Source organism: Equus asinus, chromosome 3 (assembly GCF_041296235.1).
Source record: "Equus asinus isolate D_3611 breed Donkey chromosome 3, EquAss-T2T_v2, whole genome shotgun sequence".
In the NCBI taxonomy this organism is placed as follows: Eukaryota; Metazoa; Chordata; class Mammalia; order Perissodactyla; family Equidae; genus Equus; species Equus asinus.
Window position 1 is genome coordinate 2,198,234 of NC_091792.1, and position 21,759 is coordinate 2,219,992.

At 37.5% G+C, this 21,759-nt stretch overlaps 2 protein-coding genes across 12 annotated transcripts in view; one reads left to right on the forward strand and one right to left on the reverse strand.

Moving 5' to 3' along the window:
• TBCK (TBC1 domain containing kinase) overlaps positions 1-13,562 on the reverse strand; it is a 196,946-nt gene extending 183,384 nt beyond the window's left edge. The window contains exons 1-2 of one of the 6 annotated variants that reach the window (XM_014839107.3): positions 13,272-13,562; positions 6,750-6,971 (exon numbers count right to left, since the gene is read on the reverse strand). In XM_014839107.3, coding sequence (XP_014694593.1) covers positions 6,750-6,942 — 193 coding nt within the window. In that variant the 5' untranslated portion in view covers positions 6,943-6,971; positions 13,272-13,562. The remainder of the gene's footprint in view (positions 1-6,749; positions 6,972-13,271) is intronic. The other 5 variants (XM_070504537.1, XM_070504536.1, XM_070504539.1 and 2 more) reach the window with 5 other exon arrangements.
• AIMP1 (aminoacyl tRNA synthetase complex interacting multifunctional protein 1) overlaps positions 13,555-21,759 on the forward strand; it is a 103,226-nt gene continuing 95,021 nt past the window's right edge. For 5 of the 6 annotated variants that reach the window (XR_011501815.1, XR_011501814.1, XR_011501816.1 and 2 more), the window contains exons 1-2: positions 13,561-13,869; positions 20,196-20,329. Coding sequence is in view for 1 of the 6 variants with exons in the window: in XM_014839104.3 (XP_014694590.3) it covers positions 13,868-13,869; positions 20,196-20,329 (136 nt within the window). In the remaining 5 variants the exon portion in view is untranslated. Of the gene's footprint in view, positions 13,870-20,195; positions 20,330-21,759 lie in introns of all 6 variants that reach the window. The other variant, XM_014839104.3, reaches the window with a different exon arrangement.

Consider the following 21,759-nt stretch of genomic DNA (forward strand, 5'->3'; position numbering starts at 1 on the left):
CTCTGGACCACTTGCTTGTTATAAAAACATTATAGTTTCACAGAATAAAATAGGACAAAAATATTTGGGAATCATAATGTGCCAAATAAAAGTCAGCAATGTAGTGATTTATAAAAAACAAATGTGACGCTAAGATAAACTTTAAAGAGTAGAACATATAAGACTTTCTTCTAACAAATATTTGATGAACGCCAAGTATCAATGTAGTATACATACAACCTGAGCTGTATGTTTTAACTCAATGCTGAGAAACTGAAGAGAGTACAATATTAAGCAAGAAAGATAATAAAGGAATTGAATAAGGAGAGACTAAAAGAAAGATTCAAAAATTTTTTTTTAACTTAGAGGAAGAAAAAGGTAAACTGTGAATGTGTTAATATGAAAGTTTATTAGAATACAGCTGCTGCATCATTCTTTTGCTCTTCACAGTAAAACAGACTAGCTCATCACCTTTTAAATATAATATAATATATAATATCTAAATAAATACTCATAAAATCTACAATCCATTTATTTTCAGTAAGATCGGTTATCCCAGACAATCTGGGCCATCCTGACTCAACTGGCTGTCAAGGCCTTGTGAGCAGCGCTGCAGCTCCTCTGAAGAAGAAACACCACCAGTGATAGCAGCTTCCGCTCGCATCCGAGTTCAGCTTGCCCTTCTTGGCAGCCTGCCCTGTGGGTTTCAGACTGGCCTGACAATCTCCAGAGTCACATAAGCCAATTCCTAGCAATCAATCTCTTAAAATTCATATTCTACCAGTTCTGTTTCTCTGATGGACCTCTGAACTGACATAGATACTAAGGTTGAAATGTACATGCAGCTAGGGATAGAGAATAAGTTATTTTATAGGTCCTTAAAAATTCTATTATTCTCTACTTGAATTTCAAATATATTAATTAAATAATTTGTTCTTGATTTCACTAGCAATCACCAAAAGATTTCTGGGTAATTAATACCAAATAAAATGAGATGCATTACCATTTAAAATCCTCACTCTGCTTCTAAACACTGCTGAGATTTCAAGCTCAAAAGAAAAAGACTAAATTTGTTAACTTAAATATTCTCATGCTTTATTGGCCTTTTTTCTTTCAAAGATATTTCCTTAATTTTTCTTTTAATAAACCAAGTTCTCAAATTCTAATAAAATGTCCACTATTCTTGAGATTAAATACTTCATCCTGCTGAATTAGTAAGAAACTAACAACATGTTGAATCAGTTTTAAATGGTCTATAGAAAACAGTGGAAGTCTGACTTCTGAGCTAACCTGTGAAAACATAATGTCGCTAAAACAGACTACATCATACGTAACTTCAAGAAAGAAGGGAAGGCGGGGGACTAACAAGGACATGTTCTGAGATATCTGCACAGCAAGAGCTAAATAAAGGGGGAAAAGGAACCAAAATCAAAATTCTTTGAGGAGATGATCAAGTGGAGTTCAAACCAAAATCATACGGTGTTTCTCACTGAGAAATGTGTGTTGTTCAGTAAGGAAACTGTTGAGTAGAACCTTTTCAAATTTTTCAAACTAAATGCAACTGAAACGAGTGTGATGCTTTGGAAAAAACAGACCTTTAGATAAATGCTTATTCTAATTCAGTTATTTACTCCTTATGCATACAACTTCTCAGGACAAGGGACACTGTCAATATAAAGAAGATAAATCCTCTAACCTTCTGACAATCACTGATACTCTAACATGAATTCTATACACATCCATGACCTATGTTCCCCTAGAAGACAGGGCTGCTGACATCTAGGAGCTGGGCAAGCAGGGGACGCAGTAACCAGTGATACGCTGGACAGGCCTAAGGAGACTGCCCGGATTGCTGAGCTGGTTTCTACACTAACAGAGTCTCCCAGTGTCTAACGGAGTCAGTTTCTACCTGACAGTGATAACTAAAAAGAAGGTTCCTGTGCAAAGCTAGCCATAAACATTTAGTTAATGTCATTGAAACAATTGTCAAATAAAAACTTTAGCAGAAAGTTATTTTTTTAAAAAAACAACAAATTTGCCAAAGATTCCTTTATAGACTTTTGGCAAATAGCTGGAGCTATCTATAAAGTCTACTGTAGGTATAGGGAGCACTAGTCTTCATGGTTATATTCAAGCAAATTAGAAAAAGCACCCCTCCCCTAGAACAAATTAGAGAGCCAGCTTTCAGCTCCCCCTATTCCATTAGCTAGGAGCTTTTGTGCCGTGAGCAAACTGCAAAGCTCCGTATGGTGGCCCTGACTGTGAGCCCCCTGACTGGTAAGTATGTGATATGCTACCCCCTAAATACAGGTCAAACCAACTCTGGAAGGTCTACGGCCCTACATTAGAACTTCTCAAGTTTGTCTTTAAATAAAGAAGATAAATTCTCTCCATGGCTCTTGATACTCTCCATAAGGACTTTTATTTATTTTTTTATTTATTTATTTATTTATTTTTTTAAGATTTTATTTTTTCCTTTTTCTCCCCAAAGCCCCCCGGTACATAGTTGTGTATTCTTCATTGTGGGTTCTTCTAGTTGTGGCATGTGGGACGCTGCCTCAGCGTGGTCTGATGAGCAGTGCCATGTCCGCGCCCAGGATTCGAACTAACGAAACACTGGGCCGCCTGCAGCGGAGTGCGCGAACTTAACCACTCGGCCACAGGGCCAGCCCCTCCATAAGGACTTTTAAACCCTTTCTTTATATTAGAAATCCTTTTGAGAATCTGATGAAAACTATAGACTGGTTATCCAGAAAAATGCTTGTATACACACACACACAAAATTTTATATACAATTTCAAGAGGTTCACAGATCTCTTGACATCCATTCATAGGCCCCTGTGGCCCCTGAGTTAAGAGCTGCTTTTTTAAACTGTCAGATTTAGTTTACTTAGATGTTCCCCCTACAGATACTTCCCGGCTCAGAGATCAACACAAAAAGGAATAATAAAGCAAATCCAGACAGATGTGTTGAGAACACCACCCATAACAACAAACGTAGGAGATCTCAGGTCCCCATACCAAGGAAGTTCCTATACCAACGTCTCCAACGTCACCTGGGCAACAGATAGTATGAACATTATAAAGCTTGTAACTGATCATTTTTCCAGATGTAGGTAAATACCTAAAAATTCATTTCTCAATATGTAGCTTCACTATAAAAGTAATTTGAAGCAGTTGGATTTCCTTCTTTGCCTTGACCTATAAGAAGTTTACAAATAAATTTATAGTCCATGTGAAGGAACTATATATTAATATCACTAACTTTATATCTTACTCTTGTTTCCTTTCTACCCATCTTGACTATATATTTTCTTTCATGTACTATATATACAAAATATTGTATGCCTTTAACTTGTCTCAATTTTGTTTTTGGAAAAAAGTAAGATTATAATTAATTAAGAAACATAAATTCCTCTAAAAAGAATAAGAATGACTGATTGAGAATAATATTAAGATTTGGTTTATTAGGAGTATGTCAACAACAAAAGGCCAGCACATCTTTTAAAAATGGATTAATCCTTTTAGGCTACCAGTACCATTAAAATGAATGAAAGTAAATAAAACTTCACAGACAGAAGAGCTTCCCCTCTGTGTTCTAAACTCCCTTATCTCACCAAAAATTTATACACATAAGTCTGATTAATATCTGTATTCTTCAATGTGGAACTTAATATTCCCTCCTTGGTACTCCCACGGCATAGCATATTGTCCATCATCTACTATAGCAACTATTACCATATTATAATCATGTCTGCATTTTTCTCCTCTACTACTTCTAGAGTTTCCTTGGGAACTGGGATCCTGTCTTATTCATCTTCATTATACCTGGCACCTGACACAAGGAGGGCAAGAGTGTCAGGCAAGAGCCTGTTAAAGTATTGTCCAACTCCGGTGGACACAACTGAGGTTATGTATACCAAAGCACAGTGTAAGAAATGTCAGAGTGGACGAGACAGACTGGCTCCTAAACAAATCTTCCATTCATCAGCATCTTTATAACCTCTGATTCAATTCTAGCTTTCTACAGCTCTGCCCTCCAAGTTTGTGCCCTATGGAGAGAGACTGTTATGGTCTCAATACGGCCCCATCCACCTTCTCTCTTGAAAGGTTAGGCCAAATTTGGTAAACATTTACTAATATTTGCTGGATAGATCAATCAAAGGCAATCTTCCATAGTAAAGGAAGCTCCAAGAGAATGATATACACTTTAACACATCAGTTTGTGTGCGTGTGCATATATACATAGGAATATTAAAAATCAAGAATTTTTATCATCAGCAGGACAATTACCTCTTTTTTACCTCCTTCTTTCCTATGTCTCTCACTAGGCCTCCCAACATATCTAAATATTCAAGACATTAGGTATGTGATGGAGCTCCAAAGTATTTAAGGCACTAAATAGCTCTGATTGGTAGAACGTGTCAATATTTGCATTAACATAGACTTAGCTCCAAAAATCTTTCAAAAAAATGATAGAAAGTATTACACCTTTTTTTACTTACTAGTTGTGTGACTTTGGATTAGTTACTCAATTGCTCTGTGGCTTAATTTCCTTATCTGTGAAATGAGAATAACTGTTCCTACCTTACGGTAATGTTATGAGGATTAAGTTGATTAAAATATGTAAAGCACTTAGAATACTGCCTAATACATAAGAAACACTCAACAAATACTAGCCATTAATATTTATCACAAAAAATATTTTCTACTCAAAGTCTATAAAACACAAATATTTTCAGAGCAAATATTTTTAAGAGTGATGAATAAATGAAAAGCAATAGGATATACTGGAGTACTTGAGGAAGCCATTTGGTTTAAAAGTAATACAGCCTGACCTTGTTTTCCCAGAAGGGCCTGACATGGCCCGTTGAGTATGCATTGTACATCTGCTTTAAATATTTACAATGTCCCAAAGCCAAGAATGATGACCTTAAAGACCGGGACATTGCCTCCCTCATATCAGCATTTAAGGATACGCATTTCTTCCCGGAAACTAAGGATTAATTACTGACCTGCTTTAACTCACCTTGTGACCAGCGACCTGCTGACCACTGACTTGCTGTGCTCGCTTTGTGACTACTGACGTGCTGTGCTAGAAAGGTATCTTGTGACCGTAGTAAAAGAGATATTCCCTGTCATATGTGATACATGCTCTCTGTCCCAACATGATATATAACCACTGTGTACACCCCACTTCTTTAGAGAGCTTCCTTCCTCGGTGGAAAAGCCTCCAGGGCTAAAGTCCTCAAATTGGCTCACAGTAAACTCACCTCAATTTTGATTTATAAATTCACTATGAATTATTTGCATCAACACAGATTACTTGAAAGTATCACCTAGCCTATTTTTCAGCAAAACGAGAAAGAAAATGTAGTTTGCATTTTTTGAGGGTCTTTAATATTAGGTTGAAACACATGAAAATGCCATTTTTATAGGAAAAAAACAGTTCAATTTCAGCAAGTATAGGGTTAACTTTTATAAATTATTTTATGTTAGAAAAATTAAATCCATTTCACTGAAATGCATTTAAAATAATTTTAAGAGATAGAACCTCAGCATGCAATTAAGCTTGCAAAAATAATTTTAAAATATTGCCATCATAAGTATCTTTAGGGATGCTATAGACCGAATGTTCATGTCCCTCCCAAATCCTTATGCTAAGACCTAACCCACAATGTGATGTTGTTTGGGGGTGGGGCATTTGAGAGGTGATTAGGTCATGAGGGCTCTGCCCTAGTGAATGGGATGACATGCTCTTAAAAAAGAGACTGAGAACCCCTTAGCCCCTTCACACATGTTTACAGAGAGAAGATGGCTGTCAATGAAGAAGAGGGCCTCGCCAGACCTGGAATCTGCTGGGGCCTTGATCTTGCACTTTCCGGCCTCTAGAACTGTGAGAAATAAATGTTTGTTGTTTAAAAGGCACTCAGCTTATGGTGTTTTGGTATAGCAGCCTGAACGGACTAAGAAACGGGATAGGGAAGAACCTGACTATATTACTGAAAAGGTGGTAAACATCTTCCGGGTGAAACATCGACATTTCAACCAGCAGGGCTCAACTCTTCTACTTCCGTTCTCTAAATGGAATCCTACATGAAAAGACTAATGCAGCTCTCCACCCCCTCAAAAAAATTAGCAACTCCCTCTTCGTTTGAAGACGACTTGCTCAAATTATTACTACAATCATAAAATACATTCAAATAGACACTTCTAAAGTTTCTAACATTAGAACTTTCATTTCCTTCTTACAGGGGTGAAGAAATATGCTTAAGGATAGGTGGTTTCTCTGAAAATTAAAAATCCTCATTCAAATCTGAGAAAGGAATCACTCAAATGTGGTCATTTGTTAAGTCATTCACTCAACAAACATTTACTGAGTGCCCCCTATGTGCCAGGTGTAGTACTGGCTCTGAGGTCAGAGATAAAAGTCATTTAGTCCTTATCTTCAAGAACTAAAATCCTCAGCAAAGACAAATTAAATAGAAAATAATAATACAATGTGACGAAGGCTCTAAAAGAATCTAGGAAAGGGACTAGCTCAGATTGCAGGGAAGGGGGCAGAGTATAATCCAGGAGGGTACAAACAAGGACAGGTGAGGGGCCATGGCAGTCAGGAAACTCCAACAACTCAGTGTGAAGTGGCTGGAGGGAAGGGCGACCGTACACATACTCAGCATACTAATTACTCTACTTCTGTACTGTACATTATAACCTAATCAGGGTAACAGAGCAGAGAATACAAAGAGAAGAAAAGAGCAACAACTCACCATGCTTTCCCCTAGAAATATCCACGTACTGGCACAGTCTGGGATGTGTGATGGTCTTAAGGATTTGAAAGCGCCCTAAAATTTTGATGGAATTTGGCGTAAGAGGAAGCCCGTTGCTTCCACAAACATCATGTGGCAGAGCTGAGGCAAAAAAGGTAAAGGCACCCATTTCGGCATCCTTCAAGGGAAACATTTTTAGAGTCTTAGATGTTCCAAGATAATCTGGAAAAGGAGAGAATTTTATGACAGATCAACCAAACATTAAGTCAGTGTTTTCTCACCTTAAACATGATTAATAATATATAACTTGGAGGAAAATGCCAATCTGAACACTTCACAGTAAAAAACATCAAAGTTTAAAAGTTCCAAGATATGAAAGAGGAAAAACTACCCAATCATAAATCAAAGATTTTCAACGGCAAGAAAAGGAAAAGATAGAACGTTCCCTCTTCAATGAGCCCTGACAGTTTAAGTTTGGAGGAAGCACGTTATTGCATATTCATATCAATAATGCTCTTCTATTTACCTGAAGCCTGAATAACTCACAGACCATCAAAACTTTCCCTTCTCACAGAGTGAGGGAAGTCAGGAAAGAGGAAATACAGACAGATCAGAAACTTTAAATAATGAACTGTCCAGGAATCATCAAATAGTTGAGGAAGACTATAGCATAAAGGGCAAAGAATAAAATAAGCAACAACAAAAAAATCTGCCCTGGAGGAAACTGAAATAATTTATGAAGAAAACAACAAAACAAAACCAACTCTAACATATTCAGAAAAATTTGAGAAGACATTACATCCATTACGTAAAACAGGAGGTTTGGAAAGACATATTTCATATAAGAGTGAAGAGGAATTGCCAATGTACATACAAGCAGATAAACAACCTCATTAATAGCCAAGGAACTGCTCATTAAAACCACATGAGAATTTATACCTGCCAGATAGTAAAAATGTAAAAATCTGATAACACAATGTTAGGAGGATATGGAGAAATAGAATGTAAATTGGTCCAATCGCTTTGGAAAACAGTTTGACACGATTTTGCTGTTTTACTCCTGCATAAACTCCCACATATATACACAAGGTGATGCACAGAAGAAAGATTAGGGTGGCATTGTTCCTATTATCCCCAAACTGGAAACAACATAAACGTCCAAAGACAGGTAAATGGCTAAATGAATTGTGGTACATTCATCTGATGGAAGAGTATACACGATGGGAAATGAGCAAAATACAGCAACACCTAACGGCATAGGTGAATCGTAGAAGTATAATGTTGAGTAGGAAGAAAAAGTCACACAAAACTTATGCCAATATTCATAACATTCAAACACAAGTAAAGCTAAATAAATAATAATTCAGGAATACTTACATGTGAGGTAAGAATATACTCAAAATGGAAAGAAATAAAAAAAAACCCCAAACACCTGAGGCCAGGAAAAGCTATGGAAAAGTGAGGGTGAGATTAGGGAAGAACCCATAAGCTTCAAAAACATTGAGTAATTGGTGGGTTTATGGGTATTCATATAATTATGCTCCAAAATTTCCATATTCTATCTACCTATATATGCATGTGCTATATATCATACATATGATAAATTTTTTTTAATTTATATTTTAAAATTAAAAAATTCTTAAAATACAGTGAACTGTTTTTCAACAAAGGCCAAGGAATTCATGTTTAAAATACAGTGAACTGGTTTTCAACAAAGGCCAAGGAATTCAACAGGGGAAGGACTTTCTTTTTAACAAATGGTGCTGAAACAAGAAGTTATCCCCATGGAAAAAATTAGCCTCAACTCTTACTGCTACATCTACAAAAATTTGAGATGCATTCTAGACCTAAATGTAAAGGCTAACACTTCAAGTCTTCTACAAGAATACAGAAGAGAGTATCTTTGCAACCTTAGGATAGGCAAGTATGTCTTAGGTGGGATAAAAAAAGTACTAACCATAAAAGATGAACATGATAAATTGGACTTCATCAAAATTAAAACATCTGCACAACAAAAGACACCTCTGAGAAAATGAAAATCCAAAACAAAGATAAGGAATATATTATTTATATATATGCATACATATATATGACATCACATGTACATGACATCTTTATCAAATATACGTATGTGTGTGTACATATGATAACACATCTGTAAATAAAGAATGCCTGCAACTCAATAATAAAAATAAAAACAAGTCATTGCAAAAATAGGCAAAAGTCTTAAACATATATTTTCACAAAGGAAGGCATACAAATAGACAATAAGGCATGAAAAAGTTCTCAATGTCATTAATCATCAGGGAAATGCAAATTAAAACCACAACAGCACACCATGTCACACCTACCAGAATGGCTAAAATCTGAATCACTGGCAATGCCAGTGTTGAGGAAAACGTGGAATTGGAGCTGATACACTGCTGCTGGTGGGAGTGTAAAATGACACAAGAAGTTTGGAAAACTGTTTGGAAAACTGTTCTAACATTAAAAATACCCCAACCTTATAACTCAGAAATTCCACTCTACTAGGTATATATCCAAGAAAAATGAAAATATTTGTCCATAAAAATACTTGCATGAGAATGTTCATGGTATGTCTACTCATAACAGCCAAAAACTGGAAGCAATACAAATGTCACGCAAGTGAATGGATAAACACATTGTGGCTTATTCATCCAATGAAATTCTATTCACCATCAACAAAAAAGGGACAAACGCGCCAAAACATGGATGTATTTCAAAAATGTTATGCTGATGAAAGAAGCAGACCCAGAAGAGTTCATATCCTATGACTCCATTTATGTAGTTCTAGAACTACAGTTTTTTTGTCTGTGTGTGTATGTGAGGAAGATTCATCCTGAGATAACATCTGTTGCCAGTCTTCCTCTTTCTTTTGATTGAGGAAGATTAGCCCTGAGCTAACATCCATGCCAATCTTCCTCCACTGTGCATGTGGGATGCCTCCGTAGGATGGCTGATGAGTGGAGTAAGTCTGCACCTGGGATCTGAACTGCAAACGTGGGCCTCCCAAAGCAGAGTACACAGAACTTTAACCACCCAGCAGAACTCCAGTCCTCAACTATAGCGATAAAAATGAGAACGTGGTGCCTCAGGCAGGGAGGACGGGACTGGACAGGGAAAACAGGAACTTTTTGGATTAGTGCACATGTTCTACATCTTGATTGGGGTGATGGCTGTCACATGGATGTTTACATGTATCAAAACTCATCAAACAGGGTCACTTAAAATCAGTACATTTTAATATGTGTAAGTTTCATCTCACAATAAATGAAAAATGAAACAAAATTAAGAGAATATGAGAAAAGAATAATTTAAAAATGAGTGCTTGGAAATTAAATATATGATTACCAAATTAGATAGAAGCACTGGAAAATAAAGTTGAAACAATTGCTCAGAATGTGGAGCAAAAACAGAAGAAGATAAAAACATAAGAGAAAAGATAATAGACATAGTGAATCAAAATAAGAATACAACCACCACTTTATAGGAGTTCCAAAAAAAGAGAACAGAGGAAAATAAAGAATAAATTATGAAAGACAGAATAGGAGAAAACTCCCCACAGCTAAAAGGAAATATGTACCTTTAAATTAAAAAGACTTATAATTTCAAGGAGGTTAAATGAAAAAAGACCCACATTGAGACATTTATCCTAGCTCTTTTGAATGAGTTCATTGCACGGAGAATAAACTCGCACCAAGACATATCATCAGAAATTTTCAAAGCATTAAGCATAACTAAAAATTTTAATCATTTCAGAGAGAAAATCAACTGGTTCAGGCTCAACAAATTAAGATCAAACTGGTACTCTCAGCTCATGAGCCACAATGGAAGTTAGAAGATGGTGAAGTGTTGAAAGATTTGAAGAAATAATTTTGTTTCTATACCCAGCCAAACTATCAATCATAATAGCAAAACAATTTACAGCCATTCAAACATTAAAAAATAAAATTAAAGGGGCTGGCCCAGTGGTGCAGCCATTAAGTGCACACATTCCGCTTCGGTGGCCTGGGGTTCGCCGGTTCGGATCCCGGGTGTGGGACATGGCACCGCTTGGCAAGCCACGCTGTGGTAGGCGTCCACATATGAAGTAGAGGAAGATGGGCACAGATGTTAGCTCAGGGCCAGCCTTCCTCAGCAAACAGAGGAGGACTGGTAGCAGTTAGGTGAGGGCTAATCTTCCCCCCAAAATAAAATTACAATCCACATACCTTTTGTAAATAAGTTTCTTTAGGATGTATTCTACCAAAACAGCGAGAAGAGCAAATAATAGAAGATGTGTGGTTAAGAAACAATGTAACTTACCCAAGTTCAATCAATATAACCCAGGAGAGAAGATGTACAAAAGGACTAGAACGTTATTTATTCAAATTAAACAGAAAGTGATTGGGTTCCTAGGGGAATGTCTTCAAGCAGAGAAATGGAATGGAGGCTTCTCATACAAAGAACGAGAGGACATAGTGAAGAAAGCACATGCACCTTTTCCCCAAAAGAAAGCAGAAAGTCCTTCACGAAAGTGAGGAGGGTTAAAAAGTACTAAGTATATGGCCCCCCAAATAAAGCACACTTAACTACGGGATAATTTTTCGTCACTACGGAGGAGGAAAGAAGAATCAATTTGACGTCAACATTACAAATCTTCTCCTTAGTGTGGTACAGTGGTCATGAAATTAAAACACTGGGAAGGAAATGTATCATGGCATAATTCTTGGCTCTGCACTGAAGTATATTTACAAAGCCATAGTATTGTAACATTTTCTTGGTTTTTAGCACATAAACAAAACAAAAACCAATTGTAGTTAAGAAACGTGTTATAAATGCTATTAACCGTGATCACCTGTAAGTAAAGGTCCAGCAAAGGGAAGGGGCAGTGGATGTGGTTTCTCCGGTGGTAAAGGAAAAGGGAGAGTCAATACTTTCCTCATTTTACCAAATAAGAAGCCAAAATATATTTTCAAAAGTGATGTGAAAAAAATAGTTTACATATACTATTTAGAATTATAAAACTAACTAACATGAAAACTAAAAACTGTCATGACCATTCAAAAACTTGGAGAAGACAGGTTGTGGATGGTGTGGGCTTTCTACTGCTAAAAGTCAAAAAACGCGGCTGGCCCGTGGTCAAGCGGTTAAGTTCACGTGGTCCTTTTGGGAGCTGGGGTTTGGATCCTGGGCGCAGACCTACACACCACTCATCAAGCCATGCTGTGGCAGCATCCCACACAGGAGAACTAGAATGATCTACAACTAGGATATACAACTATGTGCTGGGGCTCTGAAGATAAAGAGGAAAAAAAAGAGGGAGACTGGCAACAGATGCTAGCTCAGGGCCAATTTTCCTTACCAAAAAGTATACCTAAAAAAAATAGTCAAAAAAGAAAAAACAGAATTAGCAGTTTAACTTATTATTCAACATACAGACCTAAAATTAGACAGTTAAAAGTGGTTATCTCTGAAGAACAGGACGGAGGGTGGGAAGGGAGACAGTGAACTGTTGCATTTTATTATGCAATCCCTCTATACTACTTGATTTTCAATTAGATGCCTCTATCCCTTAGACAGCTAAAAATCAAGTAACCAAATAAAGAAAATGCGAATGGTTCAAAACGCTAAAATACTAGGTAGCAAAAAACATTTCATCAGTGTCCTGCTTCAACTATATGAGATGGGTGCACATAAAAGGCGCAAACATAAAAAATACAGACACAGATGTGCTCACTCTTGGTGAGTGGAAGAAAGCTACTGAGAAAAACAGCTGAGGTACGAGATTAGTGGAGGAAAAATAACAATGTAAACAACTGGGTTTGAAAATTCATTCATTCAACAAGTATCTTGAAGTTTCTATTTCAAGTCAGGAGTTTTTCCAGCAGCTGGGGCAACGACTATGAACAAGACACAATGTCTGCCCTCAAAGAACTTGGAGTCGACCTCACTTACATGGGGGAAAAAAGGTCAAAAATAGGGCAAAAGACGCTGATTTCATCATGAATAAAACCGTTTACACATTTCTTCAGCGGACGAATAACACTAGTTCATTCCTTTTGTATATTTTCCCTCAAAAAGCTTTCTGTCCCAAATAAAAACAGGGACAAGAACCTTGAAAAGCAGCCACTGACACTTCTAAAGGAACTTCCTTCCACTCGTTCCCTTTCTCCCCCTCCACAAGGGAACGCTACACCTCGACAGCTGGCTAAACCTTGAAAACCAGAAACCAGCCAAAGCCCGAGTTGGCACCTGCGGTGAGCCATGGACAGCCGACGCCACATTCTCTAGCCTCTCCTCTAGGTCCCCTGGGAAGCTCCTTTGCAAGCGCCGCGTACAGTTCCGAGGGCTCAGGGGTGGTGCGCGGGAAGGCGGGCTGGGGACCGCACTTGCAGCAAGCTGCCGCACAGGGCTGCACCTCCCACTGCGGACACGCCGGCCACCGCCGCACCTGACCTTCCTCTGCCCGCACCAGCCCCACCCATCACGAAGCAGAAAGCGGGGAACCCCAATACCTGCCTCTGAGTGTGGGGACGCAGGCGGAGGCAAAGGCAACGGGCCGGCGCTCCCACACGGGCTCCAGCGCGGTCGCTGCGGCTGCCCCAACTCCTCTGGGCGCCAGGCCCCACACTGCAAGTGCTTCCACAAACGGGGCCGCTCCCGAGCGCCGGAGGCCCTGTGCCGGCGAGCTCAGCCCTCCGCCTTCCTGGTCGGAAGCCGGCGGGGGCGCGAACCCGGCCCTCTCAGCTGACAGCGCCAGCCCCGCCCCTCAACGCAGCTGAGCCCTTTCCTCTGACCTCACAGCCCCGCGACGCAACCCTGAGCAAAGTCCCCGACGTCCGGCGTCTTTCCCCTTGCCTCATCTGGCGACAAAATGTAGCGACTGAAGAAGAGGTGCGGGGGGGAGTTGCCGTTATTGGCTTTATTGGCTGAGGAAGCCCCACAGCGTGGTGTAGCACAGGAAGGTGCGACAGAATTTGTAGTCGAATCTGCGGAGCGCGCTCAGGCGTTTAACGGGGACACCTCGTGGGGGGTCCTTTCTCATCGCCCTCGTGCTCCGGCGCCGTCCCTTCTGCTCCGGGCGGAGGCTGCGCGGCGTCCCTGTCTGCCCCTTAATGTGAGTGTCCGCGGAGGGTCCCGGGGTGGGTGGGCTGCGGTCGAGGAGTCTCCTTCGCTTCCTCGCCTGCGGGAGACAGGGTCTGGCCCGCGGGAGCTGGGGGAAGTTGCTCACCCAAGCACCAGTCGTGGCATGGGGAAGTAGGGACGAGCCCGGGACCTTCAGACGGGGCCCAGGGAAAGGATGCTGCTGGAAAAGATAGATTCACAAACATGTTCACTTTTACATGTGTGTGTGTGTGAGTCAAAGGACTGGGGGCGGGGAGACAGGAATTCATTCATTCCGCGTGTGGTCGTTTCGCGCCCTCTAAGTTCCAGGCACTGGTTTAGGCATTGGGTAAACAGCAGTAACAGAACAGGTAAAAATTCCTGTCCAACTAATTCACATTTTATTGAGTTAGACACACACTAAATACAATTAAGAAAAACGTACCATGTTTTAGGGCGTAGTGAGTGCGGAAGAGAAAAATAATAAAGCAGGGAAGGAGCATATAGGATGAAATTTTAATGAGGCCAGGGAAGGTCTCACTGAAAAGCTGCCTTTCGAGTAAAGAGCTGACAGAATGAGAGAATTAACCGTACAGCTATCTTGGGAACGTGCGGTTAGGCAGAAGGACTAGCCACTGCAAAGGCCGTGAAGCGGAAACGCCTCAATATCGAGGAGGCCTGTGGGTCAGAGTGAAGTGTAGGAAATAAGCCGAAGACAAAATCAGAGAGAGCAGGAGCAGGTCAGGAAGGAGCTTGAGGGCATCTGAGCCATTGGCGGGTTTTGAGCAGTGGAGTGGCATACTCTGACTTCCTTTTAAAAGGATCTCTCTCTGCCATGGAGAATATGTACCACGTTCTGTAGCACTGTAAGAAAGATGTTCTTAGAGTGGGGTAACTTGGCAATTAGATTAGGAAGCAAATGGAGGAAAGGAGTTTGGAAGATAAGAATAGAGATAATGGTAGGAGAAGAGAGAAAAAAGATTAAAATTACTATAGTTTATTAATTCTGATAGGCACAGTTTTCTCATATGTACATTTCTGAGATAGTAGTGTATCTTATAATTGTCTTAAAAGCACTACACTAAGAGGCAGTTGTGATGTAGTTGTCAATGCCCACACTTAAAGCAAACTGGTTATAACTGTTAATAGTGTCATCAGTTCGGTTGAGTTATGTGTACTCTTGGTATATAGCGTTGTTGAGTTTACTCTTCATTTTAAGTATCCTTTAAAAAATGATTTAGCATTAAAATGAAAAATTATTGTGTATGCAGAAATACAGGGAAACAGAAATGTGATATAAGATAAAAACAGGGCTAAATTTAAAAGAGGTCTTTCAAATAATACAGGCTGCAACTAAGTGATAAGAAAGCATTGGGTTAGCTAAATCAGCTGTGGTTTTTTTTAAATGGTACGTAAAGTAACAGAGCATCTTATGATTAGAGCCATTTTACAATTGATGGCATCTTAGATTTGACAAAATACATACTTCGAGTATCTAAGAAGAATATAATTTTTTTCCTAATTGCAATTCTGAAGTAGTGAAATTAGAGTTTTGCAAAGTAGAGAGACATTTCCAAATTTTTGTAGAGTTCCTATACTATGAAGTAAAATTGCAAATCTGTACTTAAAACTTTCATTTCAAAGCAATAGCTTATTTGTTTATACGTCCTAATATTGAGAGCCTGGGACAGGGAGTTTGTTATTTAAAATAAATCCCTAGCAATTTAGAATTAGAGTGGGGAAGACTACTGAGGAGATTGCTTAGGTAAAGGGGAGCCATTTAGAAACGATAAGAATCCCAGAAATAATCTTTTATGTGTGTGATCAATGATTAAGATGTAGTCTCAATTCATGCATTTGGTAAAATCAGTTCCAGCTTTCATGAAGCTTTTATGATTAGAGTCGTCTTACAATGGCATTTTAGATTTGAGAAAATGTGAACGTTGAAAAGAAAATTATTGTGAAGGGGTAGAACAATTTAGATAATACTGTTCAAAAGCTTTTTGTCGTAAAAAATATGTTCATTTTATTATGTTTCAATTTAGTAAAGGAAAAAGAAAAAAGTCTTGACTCTCACTATCCAAACACGGTTAATGTACTCGTGTATTGTTCCCTGTCTTTTTTTCTCTATAAATGTTTTCTATTTGTAATTACTGTGCTTGCAGTTAAATATTATATCTATTTTAATCTCATAAGCATTTGTTAAAAAGATTTTAGCACAAACTGAACCAGCATTCCCAGACTGTTTTAGAGAATATTAGTTCCGATAAATGTTAATAGGTGTTCCTTGGTTGGGATTCTGTGGTTAAATACATTGGGAAATGCTTCATAATTATATCCTTTAGAGAAATTACAGCTTGGACGTTAAAAGAGCTAACTCTAGAATCAGACAGACCTAAGTTTCAGTCCTTGTGTACTGACTAGCCACATGACTTGAGGCAAATTAATTCTAATTCAAGTTTTCTTCTCTGTGTAATGGAGATAATTACAGTATTCATAGATGATCTATGTAAAGCATTTAGCCAGTCCATAAATGCTCTATTATTACCATTGTCATCTGTGAGAAACCCTACGCATATTAGCATATTAAAAGCTCAGAAGAGACTAAGGAAACAAAGTTTTGAAATTCAGAGGGTACTCAATGTAAAATTGAAATTCACCGTGGAACAGTTGGCACACAATGAAATGAGCACTGAGTTGAATGATAAAAAGATTTGTCTGATCTTTAAGCAGTGTTGCTAAACCTGCACTGTTGCCCTAAATATAACCATTTAAAAAACTTTCTCCAGTTTACTGTGTTTCCCCCATTTGTCTGAAGTTTAGAGAGTATAAAGAAAATGTTTACTTTGGTCTCTACTATAAACCCAGCACATGGCTCAAAATCAGGGACTATGAGTAAAATTGAGGTCGTGAACTTAAGTTATTTATGGGGTCCTGGCAGTAACATAAATGGCAGACAACAGAGAGTGAAGTCTGTGCCTTGTCTAAAGGCATTCAAATCCAATTTTTTCTAACACTTAACTCTGGAACACAGGGGCGTCCCTGGTCTGTATGGCGACAGTTTGTAATCCCTAGAAGACACTAGAGATGGGACCAGACTGCGAAGAACGAATGGTTGGGTTGGATCACTGTCGTCCCTCTTTAGTCGCAACATTTTAAGACTTCATGGCCTGGATATGTGTTTTCCACTAACTTTGCTCTTTGTTCCTAACATGTTTTCTCTTTTTCTTTATGTCTCATGTTTTGTTTATTTAGTTATTTAGTTAAAAATCCATTTTTGCTGAATATTTCAAGTGATATACATTTCTCAGTCCTGGTTTTATTTGCCAGTTTACAGTTTAAAACTAGACCTTAACCTAACCAAGTATTTGTAAACTTATAGCCATGTATATAAATTATACTTGTTTTATAATATGCTTATATAACTAAAAAAAAAAATATATATATATATATATATAGCAAATTAGTGTTCTGTAGTATTTAAACTTAATGCATAAGAATTACCTGTAGGTTGCATGGTATTTTACATGCTTTTTTGTATTTGAGTGATAGACATTTCACTTGCTCTTCAGTAACCCATTATCCCCTTTTATATTGAGGGGGTGATATGTTTTTTATTGAGCATTTTATTGAAAGGAACTTTCATGTAGTTTACTTATAAAAATGTAAGTAAATTCAAACTAAATTTCATAGCTGATTGTTATCCCTCTCCTGCCAAACTGAAATTATTACCTAGTCTTAACTAGCTGTAATCCTTTTTGTGTTTTCAGTTTGTGATACCAGTTTTTTGGTTTCACAAAAACTGGGATGGCAAGTCTTTTCATTTTATATTTCCTAATCTCTTAGCATCTTTAGATAATGATTTTGAGGATTATTCTGGTTTTCTCTCATTTATGTTTTTTATCGTATCATTCAGAGTTTTACACTGTCCTTTATCAGATTGTTTCCTCTTAGTGGCAGTATTTATGTGTTTAATATATTCAGCTCACTTGTGTTTCTATTTTTTTCTTTTATTTTTTTTGAGGAATATTAGCCCTGAGCTAATATCTGCTGCCAATCCTCTTTTTTTTGCTGAGGAAGACTGGCCCTGAGCTAGCATCCTTGCCCATCTTCCTCTACTTCATATGTGGGACTCCTGCCACAGCATGGCTTGACAAGTGGTGCATAGGTCCGCACCCAGAATCTGAACCGATGAACCCCAGGCCACCAAAGTGGAACATGTAAACTTAACCGCTGCGGCACCAGGCTGGCCCCTTGTGTTTCTGTTTTGAAATGTGGCATTCTTTCTTCCTAAACTTGTGCCTGTGCTTCAATATGTGTTTCAAAAATCATAGTTTGTTTAACTCACTTTTGTCAATGTATTTTACAGGTAGTTAATAGATTTTTCCACACAATGAAGTTATGTACCTCTTTTTCTCTTAGGCTAGGATTTAGATCTCTATTTTGCAAATGATTGTGAGTCTTAGTTTGGAAATGTTCTTTTGTGGGCCCGGGTGTGAGTCTCACGTTGTGCCTTGTCACAGCTTGGCGATGTGTGCGAGACGACTCTGGACCTGTGGGCGAGTTCATGAAAACTGTTTTATGCTTAAGTCTGTCTGTTTCTTATCGGTTAAGATACTAGTTTACAAGGTTTTCTCCTAAAATGTATCACTAATTTCACATTCAGTTTAGTATTTCTCATCAAATTTCTCTTTGCCAGGGAAGTGAAAATTACAAATTATGCCAAATCAAATACTCATTATATTACTCAAGATAGCAGTATTTCACCTATTGAATATATTTGGTCATTACTGACGTTAGACTAAAATAAAATAACATTAAACTAGAAGAGTGCTGTGTAACAAGGATATGAAAGTTCAGAAGGTGGGGCTGCCCCTGTGGCACCGCAGTTAAGTTCACATTCTCTGCTTTGGCGGCCCAGAGTTCGCTGGTTCGGATCCCAGGTGCAGACCTATGCACTACTTGTCAAGCCATGCTGTGGCGTCTCCCACGTATAAAGTAGAGGAAGATGGGCACAGATGTTAGCTCAGGGCCAATCTTCAGCAAAAAGAGGAGGATTGGCAGCGGATGTTAGCTCGGGGCTAATCTTCCTCAGAAAAAGGGTGATAGCTTCATTTTCAACTTTTGTACCTTTTCTTTTTCTTTGTGTTTTTCTAAACTGTTAAATAATAGTCCACATAGAACATGAGCAGTTTACTATGCCTTTTTAATTAATCCCCCATTTATATTTTCTTCATTTACTAGCAACTTTATAGGGTTATTTTTATTACTTATATCATAAATTGTCAACTTTAGCATAAAGTTTTTTGAGGGTTGGTTTTCTTTTTATGAAAAAGGTAAACGTTTCAGAAAGTTCTTTATATAAGATAGATATTGCATTGTCATTTGAAATTTTATAATTTGTATCATTTGTCCATTATTAGCCGATTTTTCCTTTATCAAAAAATTTCACCATTTATTGAGTCTGCATCATTTGTTTAAAATCAGAATTATTTCAGCAATGCTTTTGTCTTTGCTCTACTTTTAATGATAACTTGATCAGGTAATCAGGTAAAAAAGAGAAATTCGTAGTATTGTTAATGATTAGCTCTGTGTTTTGTCAGTGTGACTATTTGTCTTAATATTTAGTAGTTTAAACTTTAACATGATCAATTAATCTCAGAATGTTTGCTTAGATGCATTTTTCTGTACCTTGACAAATGTTTTCCAATTTCTAAGAATTACTATAAAATTAAAATTGTAATTTTCTTTTACAACGGACACAGTATATATACTAACATTATTTCTGAGTAGACATATGATTAGTATTGATGTTTTCCTCATTGTTGATGTTTTTCTTTTAATATTTTTCTTTCCTAATTCACCTGTTCCTCCTTAAAATTATACATAGTTAAATAGACAGTAGAAATATCCCGTATACAAGAGTAACAGACACAGGAGGAGTTCAGCAGTTCTTTACTTGGGGACATAGGTGTAGTGCTCAGTTATAGCTTAGTTAAGGTTATTGTTGTTCTTCGTGTTCTCGTCTTGTGTCATAACATTCTGCAGTATTTTAAAGCTTTCCTTAAAATTTCCAATCTGAAATGTAGGTAAATAATGTCTTTTCTGCATTTAGGAAAAAAATTGATTTCCTCTTGTAAACAGATTCAGGAATTAGTCTGTTTAACCTTTCTGCCATTTGTTGGGTTTGTTGCTCTATGTTGGAAAAATGTGTTTCTAACATATTCATCTGTTAGAGTAGAAAGTATTTTCCTTTCAGACTCCTTGTTCACGTGTTCTGTACAATAAATTTATTCCATCTACAGGATAATTTGTCCCTTTTATTTTTTTTTCACTTAGGATTCTCTGCCGTTTCATGGCAAAAATGGCAACCAGTGATGCTGTTTTGAAGAGATTGGAACAGAAGGGTGCAGAGGCAGATCACATTATTGAATATCTTAAGCAGCAAGTTGCTCTTCTTAAGGAGAAAGCAGGTAAGAAAATTTAAAATATTCTAAGGAGATAGCTAAAATGAATTCATATATTAACAGAGCAGAAAAAATGTGTTTACCACATAAATTATTACTTCATCATCTTGATGATAACTTTTAGATTCCTTTAAAATTTTAATTTTGAGTGAAACAATATTTTAGCATTAAGGTAAATTAGAATCGGTATATGGTGAATATATGATACATAGAGAAAACAATGTATTATTTCAAGACTGCTAAAAGAAAATTGTTTAAAATAAGTTGGTATAGAATTAGAGATCAAAAATGAGGAAAATTGAGTGAAATCATATGAACTCAAATATCTCTAACCTTGTATGGAAGAGAATGTATACTTTTGTATTACTTTCTACTCAGACATTTTCTGAAATGAGTTTTACATTTTTTCCAATACCTAGAAATTGCTATGATATGCACAAAAATATCAGTTCTGAATTTTTGCTTTTAGTGTTTGGGTTGATTTTTGTTTTGTTCGTTTAAGTATATTTTAGACAAATTGACTCAGTAGTCAAGGTTAATGTCATAATGAAAATTCCAAAATCTTTTACCATCACTAATACAAATAAATGCTTTTCTCTGCTAGATAAGACTCCAAATGGCTTACAAAATCCTACATTTACTCTCCAAAAAATTTCTCCTTTGCCAATTCTTTTTTTTCTTAATTTTAAAATACTATTTTAATTATTTATTTTTATAGTGTTTTGTAAACACTTTTTTATTATTTTTCTTAACATTTTTAAGGAATTTTTCTTTTTTTCTTTTTTTTTTTTTTGAGGAAGATTGGCCCTGAGCTAACTACTGCCAGTCCCCCTCTTTTTGCTGAGGAAGCCTGGCCCTGAGCTAACATCATTCCCATCTTCCTCTACTTTATATGTGGGACACCTACCGCAGCATGGCGTGCCAAGCAGTGCCACCTCTGCACCCGGGATCCGACCCGGCGAACCCCAGGCCACCGAGAAGTGGAACGTGCAAATTTAACCGCTGCGCCACTGGCCTGGCCCCGGAATTTTTCTTATTATTTTACTTAAAATTCTTAATATTTCTTTCCATTAGTAGCATGAAGAGATTAGAGATGATCAAGACTTCTTTGTGATAGCATGTATGTTGTAATCTGAGCTTTTTCTCCTACAGGTGTCCCTTTCTTAGCATCTTGACTAGCGTTTCTATTGTGCTAACTAAAAAAGGGAAGCTTTCTACACTTGTTGTATGTTTATTCTTCACCTTTATCATTATTTTTTGGCAGCTTATCCTGGTGGTTCTCAGTGCCATTGCCCTATTTTACAATAAATATTTTGCAAAATCTCTTTTAATATCCTGTGAAGAACATATTTCTTAGATAAAATAATGTACCTATACACATATTTTCAAAACATACATTAACCTTGTATGTAATATAGAGGAGCACTAAAAAGAAA